This window comes from Hoplias malabaricus, chromosome 17, assembly GCF_029633855.1.
Source record: "Hoplias malabaricus isolate fHopMal1 chromosome 17, fHopMal1.hap1, whole genome shotgun sequence".
Lineage (NCBI taxonomy): Eukaryota > Metazoa > Chordata > Actinopteri > Characiformes > Erythrinidae > Hoplias > Hoplias malabaricus.
This window is the reverse complement of record NC_089816.1, coordinates 11,400,665-11,424,509: the sequence shown is the minus strand read 5'-3', so window position 1 is coordinate 11,424,509 and position 23,845 is coordinate 11,400,665. Positions and strand designations below refer to the sequence as shown.

Genomic DNA, 23,845 nt, shown 5'->3' with positions numbered 1-23,845 from the left:
TTAACAAATGATCAATGAACTTTGAGAAATGGAAAATGAAAACAGCCCAACAGCCTGCCTGGAAATTCATGGGTAAGATGTGTAATCAGTGTTAGCAATTAAGTTATCTGCATTTCATCAAAAAACAGTTAAATTAGACGCATGTAAATGGAGTGTGAAACTGTTAGACACAAGTAAATGTAGGAGCACATTAAAATCAAAAAGCTGCTCTGAAAAATATGATATATGAAAATAGGACTTATTCAATGCAACATTGTCTAAGAGTCCAGAAATAATGATCTATACACGTAATAAAATTAAAACATTTCTAAATAAATGGCAGCTGAGTGTATCTTAACTTGATTTTCTTTATCTTTAAAGAAATGGTTTGGCAAAAAATACAGTTTTTCACTCACACTTAAGACATGCGAAGAATGCTAAGAATCTAAACGAACATTAACCCTAATGTTTCCTAAAATACATTGTCAAAAAGTTGAACTATGCACAGTATGACTAAGTATGACCCATAAAACTAAACAATACCTGACTGTGTAGCTTATAACTGTTAATCTTAAGCTTGTGAATGAAGGTATGCTGCACGTTTATAAACAGAAACGACAGCTACTGCAAGTGTTACACAGCACCTGCATGTCTGGATCCTCAGATGTGCCTACCCCCCAGCTTTAAACAGTTGACCAGTGTGCATGACCTTGAGGAAGATGAGGCTATGTGGTTGTAGTTAAATGTGCGTTCAAATAGTACTGTCTTAGCAGCATTAAAATTGTAATTTCAATGCTTGTGATGCCTCCCATGGACTTTTCACACTTCCTCTCATCAGGGAGACACTACCGAAGCACTACACACTAGTAGGCTCAGGAAGAGCTTCTCCCCTCAGCCTGTGACAAGGCTGAACTCCAAGCCTCCATCCTTTTAGCACCGCCGCACTCTGCTGTGTTTATTGTACTTTATCCTGATCATCTAATCGCACTGTTCATACTGTGCACAATATCTTACTATACATACAACCTCTGTATAATTGCTGTTCATATCTGTTACATATACGCTCTTAAAACACTACTACAATACTATACCTGCCCCTCTCTTTTTGCCACATATTTAAATATGTACAAGTATTATTTATATATTGTAACCAATGCCCACCACTATTAACATGGTTAGATAAACTCTTACTATGCCGTAGTATTCTCTTACTGCACTCTTTGTAAATAACACCGAGCTTGCACTTCTGTTTAGAACTGCATTTCTTTGGCTTGAACCCATACTCGGTGTGCACAATAACAAATAAATATTCATCTAATCTAATCTAATTTATTCACAAAACCCACTTACTGACACAAGGAAAGTGAGAAAAAGTTAATTACTTTTTTTTGGTCAAAATATTCCTTTAATATAACTATATTAATGTCCTTGGATCAGGATTGGGGCAAAATAACTTATTTAATAGATCCCTAATACTATGAAAATGCTGGTTTCTGTTGACTTAGTCATGGTTGCGTAGTATAAGAGTGGACATGGCTTCTATTCTTTGGCTCTGCCTAAGGACTGGGCTCCCTGTGGTGGATATGTGGGGCAGATCAGAAGCAGCAGTGAGTGTAAAACGCTGAGCCGAGCCATCCGCAGTGAAATGTCCGGCAGGTGTGGTCGCTCGTAAAGCAGGCCGTGACTGCCCCTCACCCTCTAGCTCATAACTCACTCTACCACCCCCTTCTCTCTCTCTCTCTCTATTTTACACACACACACACACACATACACACACACACACACACACATTACTAGCATGCCATTCTGAGTAGAGCACCAAGGATCTTTTTTGTTCTTTATGAGTGCCCAGATGAACCAAAAGGTTTGTGTGAATGCTTGTGTGTGTGTGTGTGTGTGCGTGTGTGTGTGTGTGTGTGCGTGTACTTGTTTCTTTTGTGTACATGGAGATTTAATAAGGCCAACAATGGTGTGGCTTGAGTTATACCCATGCATTCTTTTCTCAACTGGGGCTCTCTCAATCAAACCTCTGCTGCAGGTGATAGAGCATCCTCGGCCTACGGCGAGCAGGCAATTCATGCAGCTCTACGCTCCATTCGCACTCTATGAATAACAATGTCAATGGGATGGATGCGGCAGGGCCTTATTCGCTATTAATCGTCAACTCACAGAAAACATAATGCATAATGCGACGCTCTTCATGTAGTGAGGACACACACGTATAAAAGTGACATAGTGCATGTCACACAGCTTTTGGCCTGTTATCTCACGGAAAAGCGGCATCAAACGTAAAAGATACTTAGTGTAACAGCAGTTAAATCTGAAAGCAAGTCACTCGCGGTTTGTGACATGACTTTATCCAGTCTGGTGTGGCACTGCTGACTGTGCCACTGTAAATCTGAGGGCAGGTGTATGTGCTAGTGCAGGAACAGCAGAACAATGTTATATAAGTAACATTCAAATGTCACAATGTATATAACAGTATATAACAGTCAAAATGTATATAAATCTAACACTGGTTTATCAAGATTAATTATGCACGCTGCTGGTGTAGCTGGTGTCCATTATAAGACAAGGGCTTAATACACAACTTGATCAGGAACATCATACTGTAGCAATAGTGTCCCTGGGCTAAACAGAGCATGCCCCATTCAAGCTCGTTAGCAGCAAAAGGCATCTTGACGGCCATATTATCCAGATGGCCACTCAGTAAAGAGAGGACCTAGGATGCTGACTCAAGCAAAAGTTGGCTGAGTAGATGTGTGGAAGGTTACGAGAGAAAGAGAGAGAGAGCGAGAGATTCAGAGAGAGACAGAGAGAGAAAGAAAATCAACTCTGCTGTAGGCTAGTACACCAGGAGGACATTAAGACACAGAAAGCAAAAGAGAAAATCAATGCTTCTCTGGACCAGTGCCTGTCTGCTTTTTCCTCTCTGCTCCCCAGTTAAAAAAAAACAGAGGCTGGACTATTTCAGCAATTACATCAGGAGTCACCTTGCTGTGTGTTGTAGTGTGTGTGTGTGTGGGGGGGGGGGGGGGGGGGGGGGGTACAGTCAATGGAAGCAGGAACTCTGCTAGAGTTTCTACTGGAAAAGAGGAGCTGACCTACCTCTGCTTAGTTCAGCAAAAATTTTAACTTATACGACTTCCACTCTAAATGTAGTCCATCTGCAAAACAACACGCTTCGTATCTGGAGTTTTCCTCTGTTGTTTTGCATCGGAGATACAAGTGATAATGTAATGTATAATAAACTGAAACTCAACCAAGACCAGCCTTTGTTCATAGCTGAATTCAGATCGTCCAAGATCAAGGTCATCAATGCTTAAGGTTGGTGAGAAGCTGGACATCCAGACGGACTACATGAAAACATATCATACACCTGGCAAACAACTGCAGAAGCTGGGAGATCAGCAAGGAGTGAATTTAGATTGATTCTTTAGCTTACTGATCAGCACATACAACTAGGTCATACTGGTCATTCTGGGCTACCACCATGGTCTTTCCTTTCACGCTGCGTGACCATCGAACTCATTACATTGGTCAAGATGACAGAAATGAACAACACTGAGCTTGCAACTATTTCTCATGGTTCTTAGTAACAATGCATCTATTTTTATAGAAAACACTGGATTACAAACTGTGTGTAACCAAATGAATAAGCCTGTCTGAGGTTTCTTTATTTATTCAATATGACAGTTTAGGACAGCCACACTAGATGACAATAGTAGCTAGTAATGTATAACTCCTTATTTTAAAAAATTACAGCTGCCTCTAACTGTGGATTTAGATATTAAAATGTAACTGTTTGTTTTACCTATTAACCCTCTAGGGTCAAAGAACTCGGTGCATCAACGACTATTCGCAATGTTTCTATTAATATCTTAGCGATAGCACAGCGCAGAAATACAGTTCAAACACTCTGTGAATGTGCCTAAACTGCTCTTTCGATTGCATGTTATCACGACTGTACGCAATGCTGTACATCCCGAGTTACGAGCCCATGCATAAGCTTGAGACACGCCTCCTCTGCCTCTCGCCATGTCTCACTGGTGGATTCGCTTGTTTTTAAGACTGATAAAACTATTTAAATCACCAAAACAATTCATCCACACGAGTAAAGGGATGTTTTCATAAGAAATATAAAGGTTTTCTAAAATCGGATTTAAGTTTTTCAGGGTTAGAGACAGATTATCTCTTCATAAAATGCTCTAGGTCACCTGGGCCTCTCTTAATGAGAGAGCTGAGATTGTTCTGAACATTTTGATATAAAACATATGGGCAATATATTGTAATACAAGCACTTTAAAGATGAATTTATGAAAATTGAGAAAATGTCCTTAGACCCCAAAGGGTTAAAGACCAAACACAAGTCTCATTTATATTGAGACTTGGACTAACATTAGTGCTGAGAATGTGTTAGTGTGATTCATGTGTTCATTTCGCTCATATAATGTGAGGTCTGAGTTAAACAATGCAAATAAATATATAAATAGTCAGAATAAGCTACGTTAGCTTCTAAATACGCTCCAGTGCAAAATTAAAGAAGCAAATTTCAAACAGCAGACACGTCTTGGCAGATAAAAACTAAATCCTAAATTTGCTAACTACTCCTTAAAGAGCTGTCCACGCTCTGTGGTCATTTGTATGCGTGCATGCATGTGACATCCAGTGAAAAGCGCTTTTTTGTATGTGCTATGTATCTACTAGCAATTGATTTCAAGGGAAATGGACATAACTGACTTGCAGAAAAATGCAAGTGTTTAAGGGAGGATTTTGAGAAATTCATATTAGCATGTTGAACTGAGCGGTCCTAGATATCTGCTAAAATGTGTGTGTGTGAGAGAGAGGGAGAGAGAGAGAGAGAGAGAGAGAGAAAGAGAGAGGGAGGGAAATGAATTGACTCATGTAGATGAGTAAGGATATGCCTGCAGGCAGGGAATCATTTGACGGAGGTCAGCGAGGTCAGTGTTGCGAGTGACACTTTGTTAACTGAATCTGACCAGAGGCGAGGGCGCGCACACACGCACACAAACACAAATGCAATTACCTCGCACAAGCTCACCATCAGCTAATGAAAACGATCGTCTTACCCATGAAGCTCAGACAGTGGGGAATCATTTCTCTATTCTCCGAATATAAAGCTAGTCACTTTTCCTCAATACTAAATGTCAATACCAGCACAACACTGGGACTGTTGGCTTTCTCCGAGCAATTCACCCTCAGGCTCACTCTTTCTGCCTCTCTCTCTTTCTCTGTCACTCTCTCATGTTTAGTATAGGTGATAACATCAATCAATTAAAATATGCTTTAACCGGTTCCGTTCCAATCAGATTGGGATAACACATAACTGGAAAAACATTCCTAAAATATGGTAACCAGGCTGGAGGAGTGGGGAAAAGTCCCATACAGAGCACTGAGCACTGGCTTCCAGCACACAGCAGGACTGTACTGACCCCTGAACTCCCTGTCAAGCTTGACCTCCATCAGATAAAGCAGGAAACCTTCCAGAGCCTCATCACACACCCAAGGCTGGGAATGCGCACCGCAGCCGAGGCCACATACCACCGCTGATCTTTAACTACAAACAGCGCAAGTGGCCCATTAATTGTAACTTCAACTATCACACTCTCCCATTAATTAGGAGGAATTATTAATAAAAGCTAAGCCTGGACTCCAGCCCTGACCCACAGATGGACAGTTTGGGACCGAGCTGTTTATTGTTGTATGCATGGGATGAAGGATGCTGGCTTGCACTGCCTCCACACCCTGCACGGCGGAGAGAGTTAGAGAGAGCTCTTGGAAGTGGATATTTCTTCTCTAGCTCTAAGAGCATGATCTGGCTGAAGATCTAGAGCAGGCTAATCTGAGCGTGCTGTTTGTCCATTTCTGGGCAATTTTCCGCTTGTCTACAGGCTGCAAAAATCTATATTCAACAGAGCTGTCAATGTCTATTATGAAAAAAGACCAATGTTGCTTTCAGACGTCATTTACTTAAAAAACATGCTCTGTCTTGCTCAGTTTAATTCATAGGTTAAACACATCTATCCTTGATATGGGTTCTATGGGATATGCTCTACCATCCTGTAGGAACGGTGAAAGGAACACAGGGTGTGAGGATACACCCTGCACCCATTGGGACTCAAAACCACATAAACCCACCAGAGTTTGTGTGTGAACTGGTTTTTGCTCATTTGGGAAAGCTTTGGTCTGTGACCTGGTTCAGACACCACCTCTGGTGAGTTTCTGTGGCTTTGGTTCTCACTGGGTGTGAAGAACTGTCTTGCTTAAGGGCTCTGTACCTCCAGGTTGGAATTTCTCTAGAGGGCTCCCTTTCAAGTTTTAGAGTTCCTTGCGGTCTGGGGGTCTGGTCCTGTGGTAATGTAAAGTCGACCAGTGGATCCCTTGCAATATTACTATTTTAATGTGTATCCACTGTTGTTTTATTGCTCCTACATCACCTCAGCCTGTTTGCAGTTGTGATATTATGACTAGATTTGCTGTTCTGAAATTTTGTACAGTGTCCTTGAGTGCCTTCAAAGGCTATGAATACATTTCTATTATAAATGAAGGTTTTTTTTTAACTTAAACATAACCCAAAGTGCACAGAGTAGAAGCCACTGCCCCACAGACACTAACAAAACTTCAGTTACTATCTTTTAAATGCCTCCCTATACATTCATTCATTCATTCATTCATTATCTGTAACCCTTATCCAATTCAGGGTCGCGGTGGGTCCTGGAGCTGTGTGACACTACCTGCTGCACCACCGTGCCGCCCCCCTATACATTAATTTCAGTATTAGTTACCTAGCGGCACAACAACTATGAACAAAACAGCAAGATCAGTTTTTGGATGTGTTATTAAGAGCATAAATTTGTCAAAGTCCATTAGTGTAATTGCGAGTGGTTGGGGAACATTACTCAAAGCGATATCCTGAGGACATCTATCTGATTGAGCTATACTGATTAATTGATTTCTCATGATTGCTAAGCGTACCAAGTATTAAGACAAACGATCCAAAGGACACAGACCGCGGGCAACGACTATGGCACTTGGGGAATGTTTGTGATCTCTCTATTGGGCAGAGAACATGATACTTCTCAACCTGAGCTAAATAGGGTGGGGAAGTTTTTTTTTTTTATTATTATTATTTCATTTACTGTGGCATGATGGGGCTAGATTTGAAATCTTTTTTTAGGTTGACAGCTGTTTCGACGAGAGTGCAAGCAGTGCTGTACTTACAGGTTCTTGACGTTGGTGATTCCGCGGAAAGCCTTACGAGGAACAGCCTGAATCTGGTTCTCGCTCAGGTCCCTGGGAGGAGGAGAGGGGGAGACAGAGAGAGAGAGAGAGAGAGAGAGAGAGAGAGAGAGAGAGAGAGAGAGAGAGAGAGAGAGAGAGAGAGAGATGAAATGTTAGCAGAATGTTTGAAGCCACTTCACATTTCAGAAGAAACATGTCTGGCCAGATGGGTATTGAGATGCTCCAGCTTTTCTTGAACGATACGACACCGCTTTGAAGTCCAAAACCAAATTGTTCATCAGACCATAAATGTCACATCTTCCTTTTTTCTTTAGGCCCTCCATCAGTGGGTGTGTGTCTATGTGTGTGTGTCTAATGTAAAACATTTCTAAAGCATTTCCTGAGGAGCATTCTCCACGAGCCTTTCTTTATTTCCAAGGGAAAAAAAAGGGAAAATTACAGTTTGTGTAACGTGAGAACGCAAGCCAGAGGAAAGAAAAGCAATATCTTCATCTCCGCACAAAGACATCAGCATATTATTAGCCAGCAGTATTTATTTATTTATTTATTTTAAGCTTGGTTATGAGCCAAATGATTTTTGACATGTCACAATGGTTTTGCTTAACTTTATTAAGCTTGTTTGTTTGTAGGCTCATGCTGGCAAATACAATTTAAAAACCAGAATGCAATTACTGGCCAGAGAGGAAACAAATGAGATATGGAATATCTGGCCGGCTAATCGGAGTGTCTGCCTTGCAGTCATGCCTGCAACACACAACATGGAGAGCCCTGAGCTTGGGTCAAAACGCCTGCCCTTGCTACAACCAATTTCACTGATAAACAATCAGGCACGGCTCCAAACACTCTGAGGCCCTCTGCCAGGCTCCCTGCCTTCGCCCTAATCATGCATCACCTACTGGACTGCCAGCAATTTCCTCTTAGGGGCATTATACAAACAGCATTTATCAGCTTCCCCCTCCTCCCTGCCTTCCACTAAACCTGGATATGGATGTGTTTTTAGGAATCAATCAACTTTTATTAGTGCACCAAAAAAAGGGAAAGAAACCCTAATAGCTGTGTTATGCTCTGCATGGAGGGAACACGGGGTTTGGGCTCTGGCTGCTTTTGATTGGTTCTGACATGTCCAATAGCCTTGTGTTTTCTTGGATTGGCTGAGTGTGTTTGCTATAGCTGCGGTTGCCCCGATGTGAACAGCATGCTCTTTTGTGAATGCTTCCCTCAAAAAAAAAAAAAAAAGCTACAAGCTTCATGCACCATGGAGGAAAACTGCATTAACCATAATGGCTACAAAGGAAGGAAAATAAGCCCCAGCCTACATGCTTCACTGCAGCCGTCACACTGTCCGCCTGCTGGCTTTCATGGCACCAAAGCAAAGCTGATCCAAAGGCAAGTGTGTGGGAGAAGAAAGCACCCTTGTGGTCATTTTTGTGCCCACCCTTATTTAAAAAAAAAAAAAAAAACACTGCTAGCCAATCCTAGAGCATCATATGATTCTGCTGAACACACCTAACCCAGAAAAGTAGACAATTAGCCAATTCTTGGGCAGGGCATGGGGCAATTTAAGCTGACTCTGTTATAGAAGATATGATGCTACTAGCCTTCAACCTAGCTGTTCAACCCTTGTATAAGACATGCTGCCACTAGCACATGACAGACGTGATGCTAAGCTAGAGTGAAAGATGCTACAAGTCAAGGCCAGTCAACAGCCATAGCCTAGTGGTTAGAGAAGCGGGATTGGGACTGGAAGGTTGTAGGTTGCATCCCCACAATAAGCATGTTTAATAAATAGAAGCATGTTCATCACATTTTAAAACTCTGATCATGGAAGATGCAAAAACGAGGGGCTATTAGCCACTCTTTATGCTAAAACTCCGGTCAAACTAGTCAATCTGTTTTTTATTAAGAGCAAGGCATGTAATGTGATTAGCCAATACTAGCACAAGATTACTAGCCAGTTCCAGTCCAGTCCAGAGCGCTGTTTGACAATCTTGGCTCAGCTAAGCCAAGCGCTAAAAGTACGCCAATATACGACCATGGCTAATAAATGTTTAATTCTTCTGTTTACTCAGTGGAATTTTTTCCATCCCATCATTCTGACAAAAAAGCAAATTGTCCCAGCCAAGAACCGTGATGAGGAACTACAGCTCTGTGTAGCGGCAACCCACTCGCAACTCTCTTTCTAGAGTGACAGTGAGATTAACTCGTAGGCAAGCGGGGAACACACCACAGCAATAAGCAGCATTAGGTGACGCTTAATGAATAACGACTGGAAACCCGAAGCCGTGGCTGTAAGGAGATAATGAAGGTTTATGAGAGAGAATCTTCATGCCAGGAAAAAGAGCGACACACGGTGTATTCATCTTCTTTGATAATACTTCTAAATAAAGTGCACAGAGCCAGTGTAAACATTTTGTTCATGGCTCTGTTCTGTATTCATAATCCATGAACTATTCATGATGTGTGTAGGCCAATACAAGATCATCTAATGCTCCGGTCTGCAGAGGTCAGCTTCTAACTGAACGAGGACGTTGCTGAATCTCTCACACACAGATAGCATGTGTGTAGGGGGGAGCGCATCCGTCTCCCTCCTCTGACAATCTGCTTGCAAATTTCATTAATTTTATTTTCCTTTCGCCCTCCTCCTCCTGACTCACAGGACGGCTGCCATAAATCTCCTATTGATTCCATTAAAGCCTCCCATGTCCAGACAACCTGGCAGCGCCAAAACATATTACTGATAAAAGCTGAACAACACACAAGGATAACTGAGCTGGAGTGCAAGGAGAATCCGTCCTCAGGCATGCTGCACATACACAAGGCATAGAGAAGAAGAGCTCCAGAAATATTCAGAGTGCGTGCTGGTCAATTCTATTTCTTATCACACTTCACAAATGTCAAGCTTTATCTGTTTCCTTGAAAAATGGAATCGAGTGTTTTAGAGCTGGATTATGCACTCGCCGTTTTCTTCCTATGCTCCCTCTCGCTGCCGGAACTGGAGCGCAGTACAAAGGGCAAAGGGTGATTGTCAAAGACAAGCAAGGATAAACAGCGTATTACCGTAACACGGACAAAGGGAATACTGGAAGACATTTCCAGAATTTTCCCACACATCAGATCACTGTCTCTCACGCAAGGCGTCTAATGCCGCAAAGTCAAAACAAGCATCAGACTCTCTCCAGCTTATCGTGAGCTTGATGCAGCAGAAGATGTTGACTGGGCTCCTGATTCGTCTCCTGCCTTGTCCATTCCTCTCCTGCTATCTATTCAGCGCTGGCCTTGCTAGGCTTGGTCTTGGCAGGCCTGTTATCTGCATGGCAAATTGAATCTGGGGTGGGAGATCCTGTCAGAGGATCTGACGCCTGTCAGTGGTCTCTGTTCACGTTGGCAAACCCTCAACATGCCTTCACACTGCCCATAACCGCACTCCATATAATCACCAAAAGACATAATATCGACTAATAATACTTCATTTCTACCTCCCCTTCCATCCACAGGTTCAAAAACTTCAAAAATCAGCTGGCTACAGGCTTTTACTCTGAATTGCATCAGGGAAACCAAAGAAAGTGCAATAGGTTCTTAATCGCGCTGGTTGCTAATAGCCCTCAAACATTTCCTACTTGAGTTATTCTCACTTTTTAAATAAATTTCATGGCCAAGTTTTGAAATTATGATGGAAGTAAAAGGTCATGACCGCACAGCATCAAAATACAAAAATGTATTTGCTCAATTCTGTTGGCGACAAATATAGTGCATTCATTCATTTTCGACAATCATTTAATCCTATCTAAGGTTCTGAAGTTTACCCGGAATCACTCACATCTATGGACACTTGCACAGTATTCTCAGCCACAGACGCTCTGCTCATAAACTGATACATTCGGTGTGTTAATCTGGCCTCACTGTCAGGATTCTGACAGTTGCATTCTGATTGGCTGACTGTTAACACCTCCGTGTATAGTTTTGTGCTGGCTCTGGTACTGGTCCGACATGAAAGACTGCCTCCACACGTCAGGCCAAAATAGCAGACTGTGACTGGTTCTTTTGTGTGTCAGTCAAATGTCCTTTCCCCTAGATATAGTAGGTAGATATAGTAGGCAGATCTTGGCCACGTTAAATGGTGATAAGTATGAGACTCTCCCTAGAGCAGGGGTTGGCAACTCTTTGATCCCTCTGATGCGGCTCAGCTTTTGAAAATATTTAATCAGTATTTAATTAAAATTTATTTTATTTTAGTTCGTTCGTTTTCAAAATGTAATTCTATGAAGATTATGGTGATCTTGTAACTTCTAAAATATTTTAATATTTAAAATATTTTTGTCGCTCTTAATACACGTCACAACTTCCAACGTGCGACACACGCCAGTGTGCGGTTTCTTGAACTTTTTGACAGCTGACTGCACGGCGCCAGTTAAATAATGACGGCACGCAGAGAGAGGACAGCATTTTTGTTTGCTGCCAGTGGATAATTTAAGTTCGTTTTTTTTTTTTTTCATTACTACAGGGACTCAAATAGACATTGAGTATTTTACTTAACCGTCAACACAAAGTCTTTTTTTCGGAGTTAAAAATATTTTGTTGCATACAGAAATGCTATTTCATTTTCTATGCAGTTGTTCATTGATTTCATAAATGTAACACAGTATAGTTTGTTTATACAGAGCACAAAGGCAAAAACCCCTGTTATATGCAGTGTTATTTCATTTAAAATTTCAAAAGGGTTTTGTGGCTCCCAGTGTTTTCTTTACTGTGTGAAATGGGTCCAAATGGCTCTTTGAGTGGTAAAGGTTGCCGACCCCTGCCCTAGAGTGAATTAGTAAGTGTATTAGAGACATTAATATTAACACAAAACATCCAGACTCAATTTTTTTTTTATTGTGAGAATGTCCTTAAGTATCATGATAATAATGTTCTGTGATATCGCCCTATCCCTACCCTCACCACGCCTTACAGTCCACTGCATTCCCCAGGTACATGAATTTTCAGGCCCTAGTTTTACTCATCTGTTCACTACAAGCTCCCATCTTTTATCCATATGTTCACGGCACCCTTCCCACATCAACATCTATACATCAAACATCACATAACCATACTGTCCAATCCAGGCCCCCCGAGCATACAGAGGTTAGAGGTTACCAGAGACCCACGGCCATTCCTATCAGGAATATTGCATTGCATTATTAATTTAAAGCAGGGCCTTCATAACCGGGGCCAATCATATCGCCTTCATATTACATCTAAGGAGCATTTGCAGCTTCAGGGAAGGGCAGCTCACACTACTGGAAAAGCGTGAGTTTTCCGTGGCTGTGTGTTGGAGGCCTTATGCATGCTGCTGTCCAGCACAGTGGAGTACAGAGCAAAGAGCCCAGGGCTCATAGGCAGGCCGAGAATTACAAAAGCAAAAGCACCACATGCCCAGGATTTCAGACATATTTGTTTTTCATCAGTGTGTCGAGGGGAATCAGGCGCTAGAGACGGCTCACCGAACTGACAGGGTTAAGACAGAGGCTGAGCCAGGTCACACACTGCGCTCCCACACACCAAAAACTGTTTTTCTACAGTGTCTGTTCAGGGTTATATATACAATCGTATATAAAAGTTTACATGAGCCTGGGCAAACAACATACTTTGTCGATTTTCTGAGGGAAATTGAATGAACATATCCTCTAAAGTGAGGATTAAACATGACACTTTCCTGTAAATACAAGTGTAAAACCTCAATTTAATTGCGGAGCTTAAAAACACTAATGTGCTTAAATATAGCACTGAATAAAGAGGAATTATCCAAATGAGACCCAAAGTATTTTGTGACTAAAAATCTGAACAATGTAAAGCTTAGTTACGATTTCCAAATGTTACATATATTCCCATTAAAATAAAATAATACACATTTAATATTGACTAAAAATCTCCAAGTACCTTGTGTTCCAATTTGATGCAAATATAAACAGACCAAGAAAAATGGTTTAAAAAGACATCAAATTAAATGTGTTTTTGTTTATGTTTAAAAAATCTATCATTGCTTCATCTGCTAACAAAAGTGTACAAATATTTACCTGTCTGTCTTTTTAAAGAACTATAGATACCAGTTAGGGTTAGAGTTAGTCTCGACAGCACTGATATCAAGAGACTGTTTTTAAAAGAAATTACAGCACACAGATGTTTTTCTAGCCATTTGTTTCCTAAAAGTGTACAAGAGCAAGTACACACCGGGTTATGAGATGCACTTTTCTGATTTCTTTCATTAAAGGCACAGCCAGAACCAGAGGGGGAAGAGGAACCCCCTGAGGGCTCCATAAGTGTTTTGTTTTATGAAACTGAAGACGGCTCCAATGTACGACTTCTTCTCCCCACTGCAATCTCTGCGCATTCCCGTTCCAGCTGCTGCATCCGTGTGCTCTCTCTCTTTCTCCTCCTCTTCTGCTGTGACATTGTCAGGACACTTCTACAATGGGGCTGCAATTCATTTAACACTCATTCGATAAAGATATATAGAAAGGTTCATAATAAATACTGACCCACTCCTCTAGCTCGTATTTTATCTTTTTTTCTTTTACAGCCGCTGCTTATGGCCGTGATGGGCAGCGGTGGCAGGATTCTCCCGCAGTTAGCGGCGGACTCCATCTTGGTTTATGGCCACTTTTAAAAATGGAGGCAAATTAAAACACTATGGATTCCTGGCCTTGATAGACTCTAAAGTGTAATTGGTTTTCAGGATGACTGTAGCTCTTAATTAAAGCAGAGAATGGAGGCACGTTTCCATTGGCCCGCATGAGGAATAGTGGGAAAACAGAGGCCAAGTGTTGCTATCTTTTTGAGGAACGGTGACTGATTTGCTGTCTCTCTCTCTCTCTCTCTCTCAGTTAAACACCAGCCCGCAGTCCCCACACTGAGCCCTTCTCTCCCATTAATTCGAGTTATGATTGCGGTTTCTCTGCTGAAATTTATCTCTAAAACAGAAAAGATGTGGGGGCAAATATTATATTCTGGCAGGTGGCAAGGAACCAGCAGGGAACCACATGCTGGCGTTGAATATGAAGCTCTGTTCTTCGCAAAGAGCGGCGTAGCATCATCGGGTTACAGCTTTTAAGCTGGAGGTTACTGCCCTTGGTCAGTCTTGATGGAAAACACAGCACAGTTGTGCAGATTAATACTTGTCGGCTTGTTAAACTCCAACGATACAGCTTTCACTACACTAGACCTGTGAAAGGCAAGTACAGCAGACGAAAACCACATTCCAGGGTAATTCTTAAATCTGCATAGCATTGAGGAAAGTCATAGTGTAAGGTGAGGAGAGAGAGAGGAGGTGAGAGCAAAGGATAGAGACAGAACAAACAAGAGAGATGCAGAAAACAGGAGAGAGAGAGAGAGAGAACAAGCAACACATTAGTTCCTCGTGTGTCCCGATCAAAGCTTGGCAGCGTTTGGCTTTGTATTCTGCTCCAGCCGTTTAACTCTGTGCCCTTGCTTAGTGTCTTACATCGAGCCCAAAGACTCCTTGATTTAATTAACTCAGTGCTTTATGAATAAAAATATTCCAGTATTGATCATCCTGAGAGCTGACGCAGGCTAAACTGGGACAGTCATTCGCTTCATTACGCTGCCCGCATTTTTTTCTCCTGCTGGTTGCAGAGGGCAAGAAGAAGAAGAAGAAAAAAAAGAAAGAGGCAGCTTCTAAATCATGGTAAATGGGCTCAAATGCTCCCTTGGGTGCTTAAAGCTCTCTGCTCCAGCTTCAACATTCCTCTACCGCTCCTAAGAAAGCGTCCGTGTATGGAAATTATAAATGGAAATAGTTTTTTCCCTGTGTAAGTATCTATTATGTTTTGTCGATACTTTAATTAAATTGGACAGCTTAATGTGATTTATCCTGATCCATACCCTTTATGGTTATAAAAGCCTTTTTGGCTCCCAGCCCGAGAAATGTCGAACAAATTTAGATGAGTTGGAGGAGGGGGGTGGTGGGGGGTGGGTAGTTGGAGAGGTTGGGCACACAGTGATTTGTTATTGGTTAATTCACTTTCATTCCTCTTCTGTCATTTGGTTTAATTCTCTTTATTCTGCGGTGTCTTTTCCCCTGGACGGGGCCTGAGCGACAGAGTGGGCTTTTAGGAACATTTATAGTGGCAATAAAACGTCAGTTATAAGGCACCAGTAGAGCGCACGCAGACAGCGGATTCGTCGGCCTGTCTGATACACCAGAGTGCTTTCCAGATAGGAATGCTTCACAAAGACGCGGGCAGAAAGATTGTGTACCATGTCCTGTATCAGTCTTCACGAGACAGTCTTCATACAAAGCAAAAAAAAAAAAAAAAAGCCCACAGAAAACTGAGGGAAACTGTGCTTGAAAGGATGGACCTGCTAATCAGACAATGGGATTTGGGGAGCTTTTAAAAGGAGTGGGCTGGACGCCTGAGCCAGACTCACTCTCCGTCTCTCTGTTCACATCTGGGCCCCCTCAGCAGCCATAAATAATACTGAAGAGATTAAGAGATTGGCTGGGGTGGGGTGTAGGAGTGTGTGTGTGTGTGTGTGTGTGTGTGTGTGTGTGTATGGGGGGGGTGTATCTCCAGAGTTTCAATTCATCTCGTGGCAGGTCACAGTTGCCACGGAGACCAGGAGCCATGCTGTCCAATTAACTTGGAGGCTGGTTGTGCAGGTGCAGGTGGTAGTATGGCGAGAGCATGTGTGTAATTTGGTGAGGTTTTTACAGGACGAGGTGCATGTCTGTGTGTGTGTGTGTGTGTGTGTGTGTGTGCCTACGAAGAAATAGAAAGAGACCTATATATCAGTTAATAGTTAAACATTTGACTTTGCAGTTATAGAGTTAACAGAAAAATTTCACTTCTCAGATGAATGGGCAGATGGACCACTGTCTGACCATCGCATTGTCTGACAACACATTGAAAGACAGACAGAAAAGGTATATTTCGCAATTTTCCACAGAGTAAAATCCTCTATAACTACAGAAAAAAACAGAAACTTAAATCCAATATATGAGCTCACATTTAACAACGAAGCTAAGAGCATACAGCGACAGATATCAGCTAATTAACCACAGGCCTACATTTACTGCACTACATGAAGGCTTTTACAGGCTAAATACAACTCTGTCATCTTTAGAAATGCTGTAAATAAGCAACAAATGGCAGCTTGCAACTTTAAAAACACAGGTAACATTCATCCAGTTCAGGGTCGCGGTGGGTCCAGAGCCAGAGCCTACCCAGAATCATTGGGCGCCAGGCAGGAATACACCCTGGAGGGGGCACCAGTCCTTTACAGGTTGACGCACACAAACACACACACACGGACATTTTTGAGTCGCCAATCCACCTACCAACGTGTGTTTTTTGGGAAGAAACCAGAGCACCTGGAGAAAACCCACGCGGACACAGGGAGAACACACCACACTCCTCACAGTCACCCGGAGAAAACCCACGCGGACATAGGGAGAACACACCACTCCTCACTGACAGTCACCCGGAGAAAACTCACATGGACATAGGGAGAACACACCACACTCCTCACAGACAGTCACCCGGAGAATACCCACGCGGACACAGGGAGAACACACCACTCCTCACTGACAGTCACCCGGAGAAAACCCACGCGGACACAGGGAGAACACACCACACTCCTCACAGACAGTCACCCGGAGAATACCCACGCGGACACAGGGAGAACACACCACACTCCTCACAGACAGTCACCCGGAGAATACCCACGCGGACACAGGGAGAACACACCACTCCTCACTGACAGTCACCCGGAGAAAACCCACGCGGACACAGGGAGAACACACCACACTCCTCACAGACAGTCACCCGGAGGAAACCCACGTGGACACAGGGAGAACACACCACACTCCTCACAGACAGTCACCCGGAGAAAACCCACGCAGACACAGGGAGAACACACCACACTCCTCACAGACAGTCACCCGGAGAAAACCCACGCAGACACAGGGAGAACACACCACACTCCTCACAGACAGTCACCCGGAGAGGGACTCGAACTCACAACCTCCAGGACCCTGGAGCTGTGTGACTGCGACACTACCTGCTGCCTACCTAGTAAAAATTGTGATGTTCTAAGGAGAACTTTTTTCTATCTATGTATTTATTTATTTATTTATGATGCGGAAATTGCATGAGGGTGCAAGAGTGCAGGATAAAGATGGGTTCATCTTTTCACACTACAGTACATTTCCACTGACACCTTTGTGAAACTTTAGTCTCAACCCCCCTTCCCTTAGGCCCTTGGAGCTATGTTCTCTGATGTGTATGTAGGGTTTTAATGGGGTAATCACAGCATAACAACAGGAGTATAACTATTATTATAAACTAAGCACAATTCAGTATCAGAAGGTCAGCATTTCCTTGGCCATGAGCTGATTATGTAAGTGGAGACACTACGCTCTGCGCAAACGTTAATCACTGAAGGCTCTCTCTGATGCTCAAAGACTCTCTCAGGAAAGCCTCTGAAAATAAGAGCCAGCTTGTTGCGCAGTAGGCAGGAAATTAGACAACGTGAATACTAAGAAACAATACAGCACTGCCCTGTATGGTGACGTACTCAGCGTGGGTGCAAAGAGGTTGCATTCGTGTGCATGTGTGTGTGTGTTCTGCTTGCGAGTCTGAATGACCATGGCCTGTCCACAACCACCCACATCACCCCTTGTTTCCCAGCCTTCCGCTGTCACTCTAGCTCTCTCCTCATCTCTGTGTTGAGAGCAGCACGGGCAGACATGCCACTTTGAAGCGGCGAAAAAACAAGCTGCCGTCCTTTGATCGACACGATCTCAAACAACTAGGGGAAGCCACCAGAGCACACGCCATGGCTCATTTCAAACAGCTCTATCTAATACTTCTGAAGCATCTGGAGAAATCACATTCTGTAAACAACTTCCCAGAATGCAGCGTGTTGGAAAGCGTATAGACGGAGGGTGGTTTGTTTGCTGCTTGGTTGGCAAATAAGCCTAATCTCTTTATAATGAGAGTAATCCAGTTAGACTCAGTAAATGGCTAACGTCAGGCTAATTGAATAAAAGCCAAAGCTGGCCTTGCGTTGAAGAGCCGCAGCCCTCTGTGGCCTAGCTAAACCTGCAGTCCAACCTGCACCCTGTCAATGAAGACTAATGATGAATGTGATCGCCATGAAATTCAATTTCTGCGTCTGATCGTTGCCTTCAGGATGCTAACCAAGAGCAAACACCCACAGAGAGACAGAGAGAATCTATACACACATGACGTCTACTGGTGTTCCATTAAATAAATGACCAAATCTGTCTGCGGTCTCTTCTTACCACAAATCACAAGATCCTCCCTACTCTGAGGCATTAGCATTTATGGCTGAAATGAACAGCGGCCCTGTATAGATGAGATATGTTAACCCTTTAATGCAAAGGCTAGAAACAGCTATTCCTGCCCTTCATGTTTTATTCAATATTTATTTTGGTGAAAGACCTTTGGTGAAAGACCTTTGCTAACTCAGATCATAAATAAACAAAGGTAAGATGCAGGCATTTATTGTCCATAAAGATACAAACAGTGTGAGAGTGGTTTTACAGTCCAGTTCTGTTCTCTAAAGGTAACTGCATTTTCATTCATTCATTATCTGTAACCACTTATCCAGTTCAGGGTTGCAGTGGGTCCAGAGCCTACCTGGAATCATTGGGCGCAAGGCGGGAATACACACTGGAGGGGGCGCCAGTCCTTCATAAGGCAACACAGGCACTCACAAACCTACGGACACATTTGAGTCACCAATCCACCTACCAACATGCGTTTTTGAACCGTGGGAGGAAACCGGAGCACCCGGAGGAAACCCACGCGAACACAGGGAGAACACACCAACTCCTCACAGACAGTCACCCAGAGCGGGAATCGAACCCACGACCTCCAGGCCCCTGGAGCTGTGTGACTGCGACACTACCTGCTGCACCACCGTGCCAACCTTAACTGCATTTTAATAATTTTAATAAAAGCAAGTCCTTTCACTCATTCATTCGTTGTCTGTAAGTGCTTATCCAGATCTGGGTCACGGTGGATCCGGAGCTTACCCGGAATCACTGGACGCAGGGCAGGAACAGACCCGGGGGGGAGGGGAGGCGCCAGTCCTTCACAGGGCGACACACACTCACGCCTATGGACACTTTTGGGTCGCAAATTCACCTACCAATGTGTGTTTTTGGACCGTGGGAGGAAACCCACGCAGACTCAGGGAGAACACACCAAACTCCTCACAGACAATTCACCCGGAGTGGGACTCGAACCACCAACCCCTACCTGTTGCGCCACCGTGCCGCACCGTAAGGAATCAACACAACATCAAAATCTACTGTTAAGGTAGAATATGGTACCACCGGAGTCACAGTTTTTTTGAGAGTGCTTTTGTAATGTAGTCCTGCAGTACACAGCAAGCTACCCTTTCATGCTGAATTATTTAAGTCATGCGTGCTCTTAGATTTCTAAATGTATTAGGTTAGGTAAGTGTTAGGTAAGATAGGGTTAATCCATAGTACCCAGAAATTCTGCAACTCAATCTAAAATAGGAAACTTAAAAGTGTGGCCCGTGGTCAGAATACTTTGGAGGGTCTAGTGGGGGCTAAAAGGAGACAGTCTTCACCACATTCGAAACTTTCAGTCCAACTGGCCACAGCACCAAACAAGCCAAGAAAAGGGGGCCTCCGCTGTCAAGAGAGTTTTTCTAGCTGTGTAATTACTCTACATGCAAGTCTATGAAGGTCAACACAGCACAGTAATTAACAAGTAACCTAACCTGAGAAAAGTCTAATTGCATCCAGAGAAAGAAAAAGAGAGTAAAAAAACAACCCGAGGAAGGAGCTCAGGGCCGAGACCCAGGGGGCCCCAATCAGCCCAGGCTGCTTTTATCACGTTAGAAAATCCCCACTTTTCCGATGTCGGCCACCCAAACATAGGCACGTAACAGAGAAAGACAAACACGCAGGTCCTCATTTAGGAATAATTGCCTCGGGCTCTAATGTGGAGGAAAAGACCTGTGCTATTAGTGTAAGCTTTTCCAGGCTACTTCCTATTTCCAATTCACACGTTCATATTAAACCCGGTTAAATGTTCAACCACTTCAAACACTCAGGGAGGTCTCTGCATTGGCTCTAAGGATGAGAATGAAATGTATCTCCTTTTTCAAGCAGAAGATTTTAAATTGTGTATCATTTTTCTAATAAAGACTGAAAATGCAGAAAGCCACAAGCAAGAAAGAGGCAGAGAAGAGGAGGTGATTTGAAAAAACTGCAGGCGCCTCCTCAACCACAAGATGGAGCCCCCTGGCTTCTCTCAACCCTTTTGAGCCAGCCAATCGATAAGTTCATCTCTTGGTGGGCTGGCAGAATGCTACGGAAGGCCGAGAGCAGACCCAGCGCCCTGGGAGCCATGATAATTCCCCACATGTTTACATGCGAGCACATTAACGCACAGAAGGGCTGACGAGAGAGTGGCAATTACGACAACTGGTATCTGCAGAGGGGCCTGGAACTGCTCTCCTAACCACACACACTGGAGAGAAGCAGGAGATGGGAGGCTGCCTGCAGGAAGCTGCAGCACAAATAGAGAAAAAAACTGGCAAAGTACATAGCATATTACAAATGAGATGAAAGTATATTTGCAACACCAAAAAATAAAACAGGGCAGCAGAACCCTCCCATAGATTTAATAGTAACAAAAAAGTGTGTGACCTTAAACATTAAACTTTGGGACACTTACCGTTCTTCTGTAAATTAACTGAGAAAAAAATGTGAAAAATAACTTACTGCGACAACATTTCTTTACTGAAATAAACAGAGCGGTTTCCCGCTACTGACCTGCACTCACCAAGTGTTCGCCAGAAGTCTTATTAAGAAACCGTTTAATAGATTATAAAACTGCTCTAATTCCGTCTAAAACATCCCCCATAAATCTCCACATCATGCTTTGTTATATGATCGCTTTACTCGTAGTTAATTAAGACCTCAGAAAAGGTTTCCAGCTTGTGACATACTATTATTCCGGTCAGTGCTGATTATGTAGTGATTGTAGACCTGTGTGTATCTGCAGAATTTCCAAGTTTGAAGTCTTCAGCAGCATCGATGCATCACATGCTAATGTACTGAAGCCTGTGAACAGACACCATCTGTGTTGTTATTATTAATGAGTTTCACCTCTGTCAGGTAATATAAACGCCAGGGTTACCTGACAGGTGAAACTCATTAATAAACTCAATAATAAAAAAAATCGTGAATAATAACAATAATATAACATTTCTATATGAGCTTTCTTTGCAAACTTGAGTTCAAATACAAGACGTGTTATACTGTGTGAATAAGCCAGTTAAAATACATTAAATCCGATTAGGGCTGGATGATATGGCCAAAATTTATATCACGATATATTTCAAAAATTTCAGTCGATATGATTGAATGTTCATTCATTCATTATCTGTAACCCTTATCCAGTTCAGGGTCGCGGTGGGTCCAGAGCCTACCTGGAATCATTGGCCGCAAGGCAGGAATACACCCTGGAGGGGGCGCCAGTCCTTCACAGGGCAACACAGACACACACATTCACTCACACTTTGGAGTCAACAATCCACCTACCAACGCGTGTTTTTCAACCGTGGGAGGAAACCGGAGCACCCGGAGGAAACCCACATGGACACGGGGAGAACACACCAACTCCTCACAGAGAGTCACCCGGAGCGGGAATCGAACCCACAACCTCCAGGCTCCTGGAGCTGTGTGACTGCGACACTACCTGCTGCGCCACCGTGCCGCCCATGATTGAATGTGTAATTCCAATATCAATATAAACAACACAGAAAAACTGCCCAGAACAAACAAGAAACGTGACATCACCATCAAACATAAACTTCTCTGCTTTGCCAATATTCATATTTTTAAACTAACTTTAAAATCAAGGGCAGTAAACTGGGCAGCACCCTGTAATAAACGTATATGAATGTATGTTGAAATATTGAAAATGTGTTTAAAAATCACATCATTGTTATTGAAACATTTTATATTGTGATATACATTGATATTGAATTATTGTCCAGCCCTAAGTCCGATAAAACAAATCCAGCAGAATATGTCAGTGCAGCTCCAAGGGAATGATCACCACCAGGTTCAAATGATGATGGCAACGTCTGTGCCGAGGACAAGAAGACAAACTCTTCTGTCAAAACTATTTGGTGTTCTACTTGTAGGTTTTTTTGCACCTCTGTTTTTGTGCTAGTTCTCATCTGCAAGAGTGTCCGTGTCCTTCTTGCTCAGCCTCTGTTGGACAGGTATAATAGAATAGCAGTAGGAGGGAAGGAGTGCCCTCTCATTTCCTCACCAATTTACCCGTAGACAAAGATGCTGCTGTCTGTCCACTATCAGGCTGCTGGAAATAAGATAGCGGTGGGGGAGAATGCCTCACTGCTCCGACCAGAATTAAAATATCCACATCTCCAGGCACTGCTGGGCCACACTAGTGCTGTGTTAGACATCTCACTCGGGAGGTGAGCATAAAAGAGGGAGAGATGAGGAGATTACTATTATAAGATATCACGCTGGATTGTGATGTGTGGCATGCATGGCTGACTCATTTCAGTCACGGCAGGTTCATCCAGCGTATAAACGCACACGCGGAAGCATACAGAGGAGGTGATGGGTGACGGAAATGGCTGTGCTCGGTATTGTTTCCATTATGAGTGCCCGAGTGTTGCCTCAGTTGCCTTGTGAATGAAGTAATTCTATATGAACTCAGTGTTGCTGACTGTCATTTCAGACATTATACAACTTTCTCAGTTACAGAATAACTCACTATTAATCATTCTGGACTCTTATACAATTGATTTTCTTACAGTCCTCTATGAATCATTTTAAACCTATGAAACTGCTCAGCACTAGCATTATGACAGAATCCATTTTACATTTAGCCAGGCTTTGTATTACTGTAAACAGTGATTCCAGAGCTGAAAACAGCAGTTAAAATAGCACTTCCTCTCCTGCCATCTTTGGTTTTCCTCTTCAGCTGCTGACTGTCGGGGGTCTGTCCTCAGATATTGCTATCGTTCCATCACTATTTTCTGTTTCCTTCTCTATCTGGATTGTTGATTGTTTTCTAGGCGCCGCTCATGGACCAGCACTATCTGTTTCCAACTCAGTGCCTTCCAACAAAAGGTTACCATTCTGCGTTTGTTGCTATACGAGTGAAGAATGCAGAAAGGAAAAAACAAGCTGGGAGTTCTACCTGGAACCTGCACAGCCAAATATATAAACCATGAGAAATTATACTGCACCGAGCTCAAGCTCCTTTAGCCCTGATTAAATGTAACCTTGAGTGATGTGGATTTCTCTTTTATATCCAGTGCTTCGGTCAGACTGGACGAGCTACAACGCACTCAATTTTTGCTGTGATCAACTCAGAAGAGAAGAACGATAATTAGACATTCTCCTAATGTGTAAAAACGCTTAAGATGAAGTTAATGACAGGTTGATTAGTGTGAAGAATGTTCCAAGTCTAAAAGAAAACCTGTACACCTTTGCAAAATTTATAGGCATCCCTTACAATTCCTGAATTCAACTATTTTAAGGTATTCATTACGG

The 23,845-nt window shown here is 42.9% G+C and overlaps 1 protein-coding gene across 2 annotated transcripts in view; it reads right to left on the bottom strand.

The window, feature by feature from the left end:
• The window catches only part of slit3 (slit homolog 3 (Drosophila)), a 182,397-nt gene that overhangs the window by 77,992 nt on the left and 80,560 nt on the right, over window positions 1–23,845 (bottom strand). For both annotated transcript variants that reach the window (XM_066648750.1, XM_066648751.1), the window contains exon 5: window positions 7,222–7,293. In XM_066648750.1, the coding sequence (XP_066504847.1) occupies window positions 7,222–7,293 (72 nt within the window). The remainder of the gene's footprint in view (window positions 1–7,221; window positions 7,294–23,845) is intronic.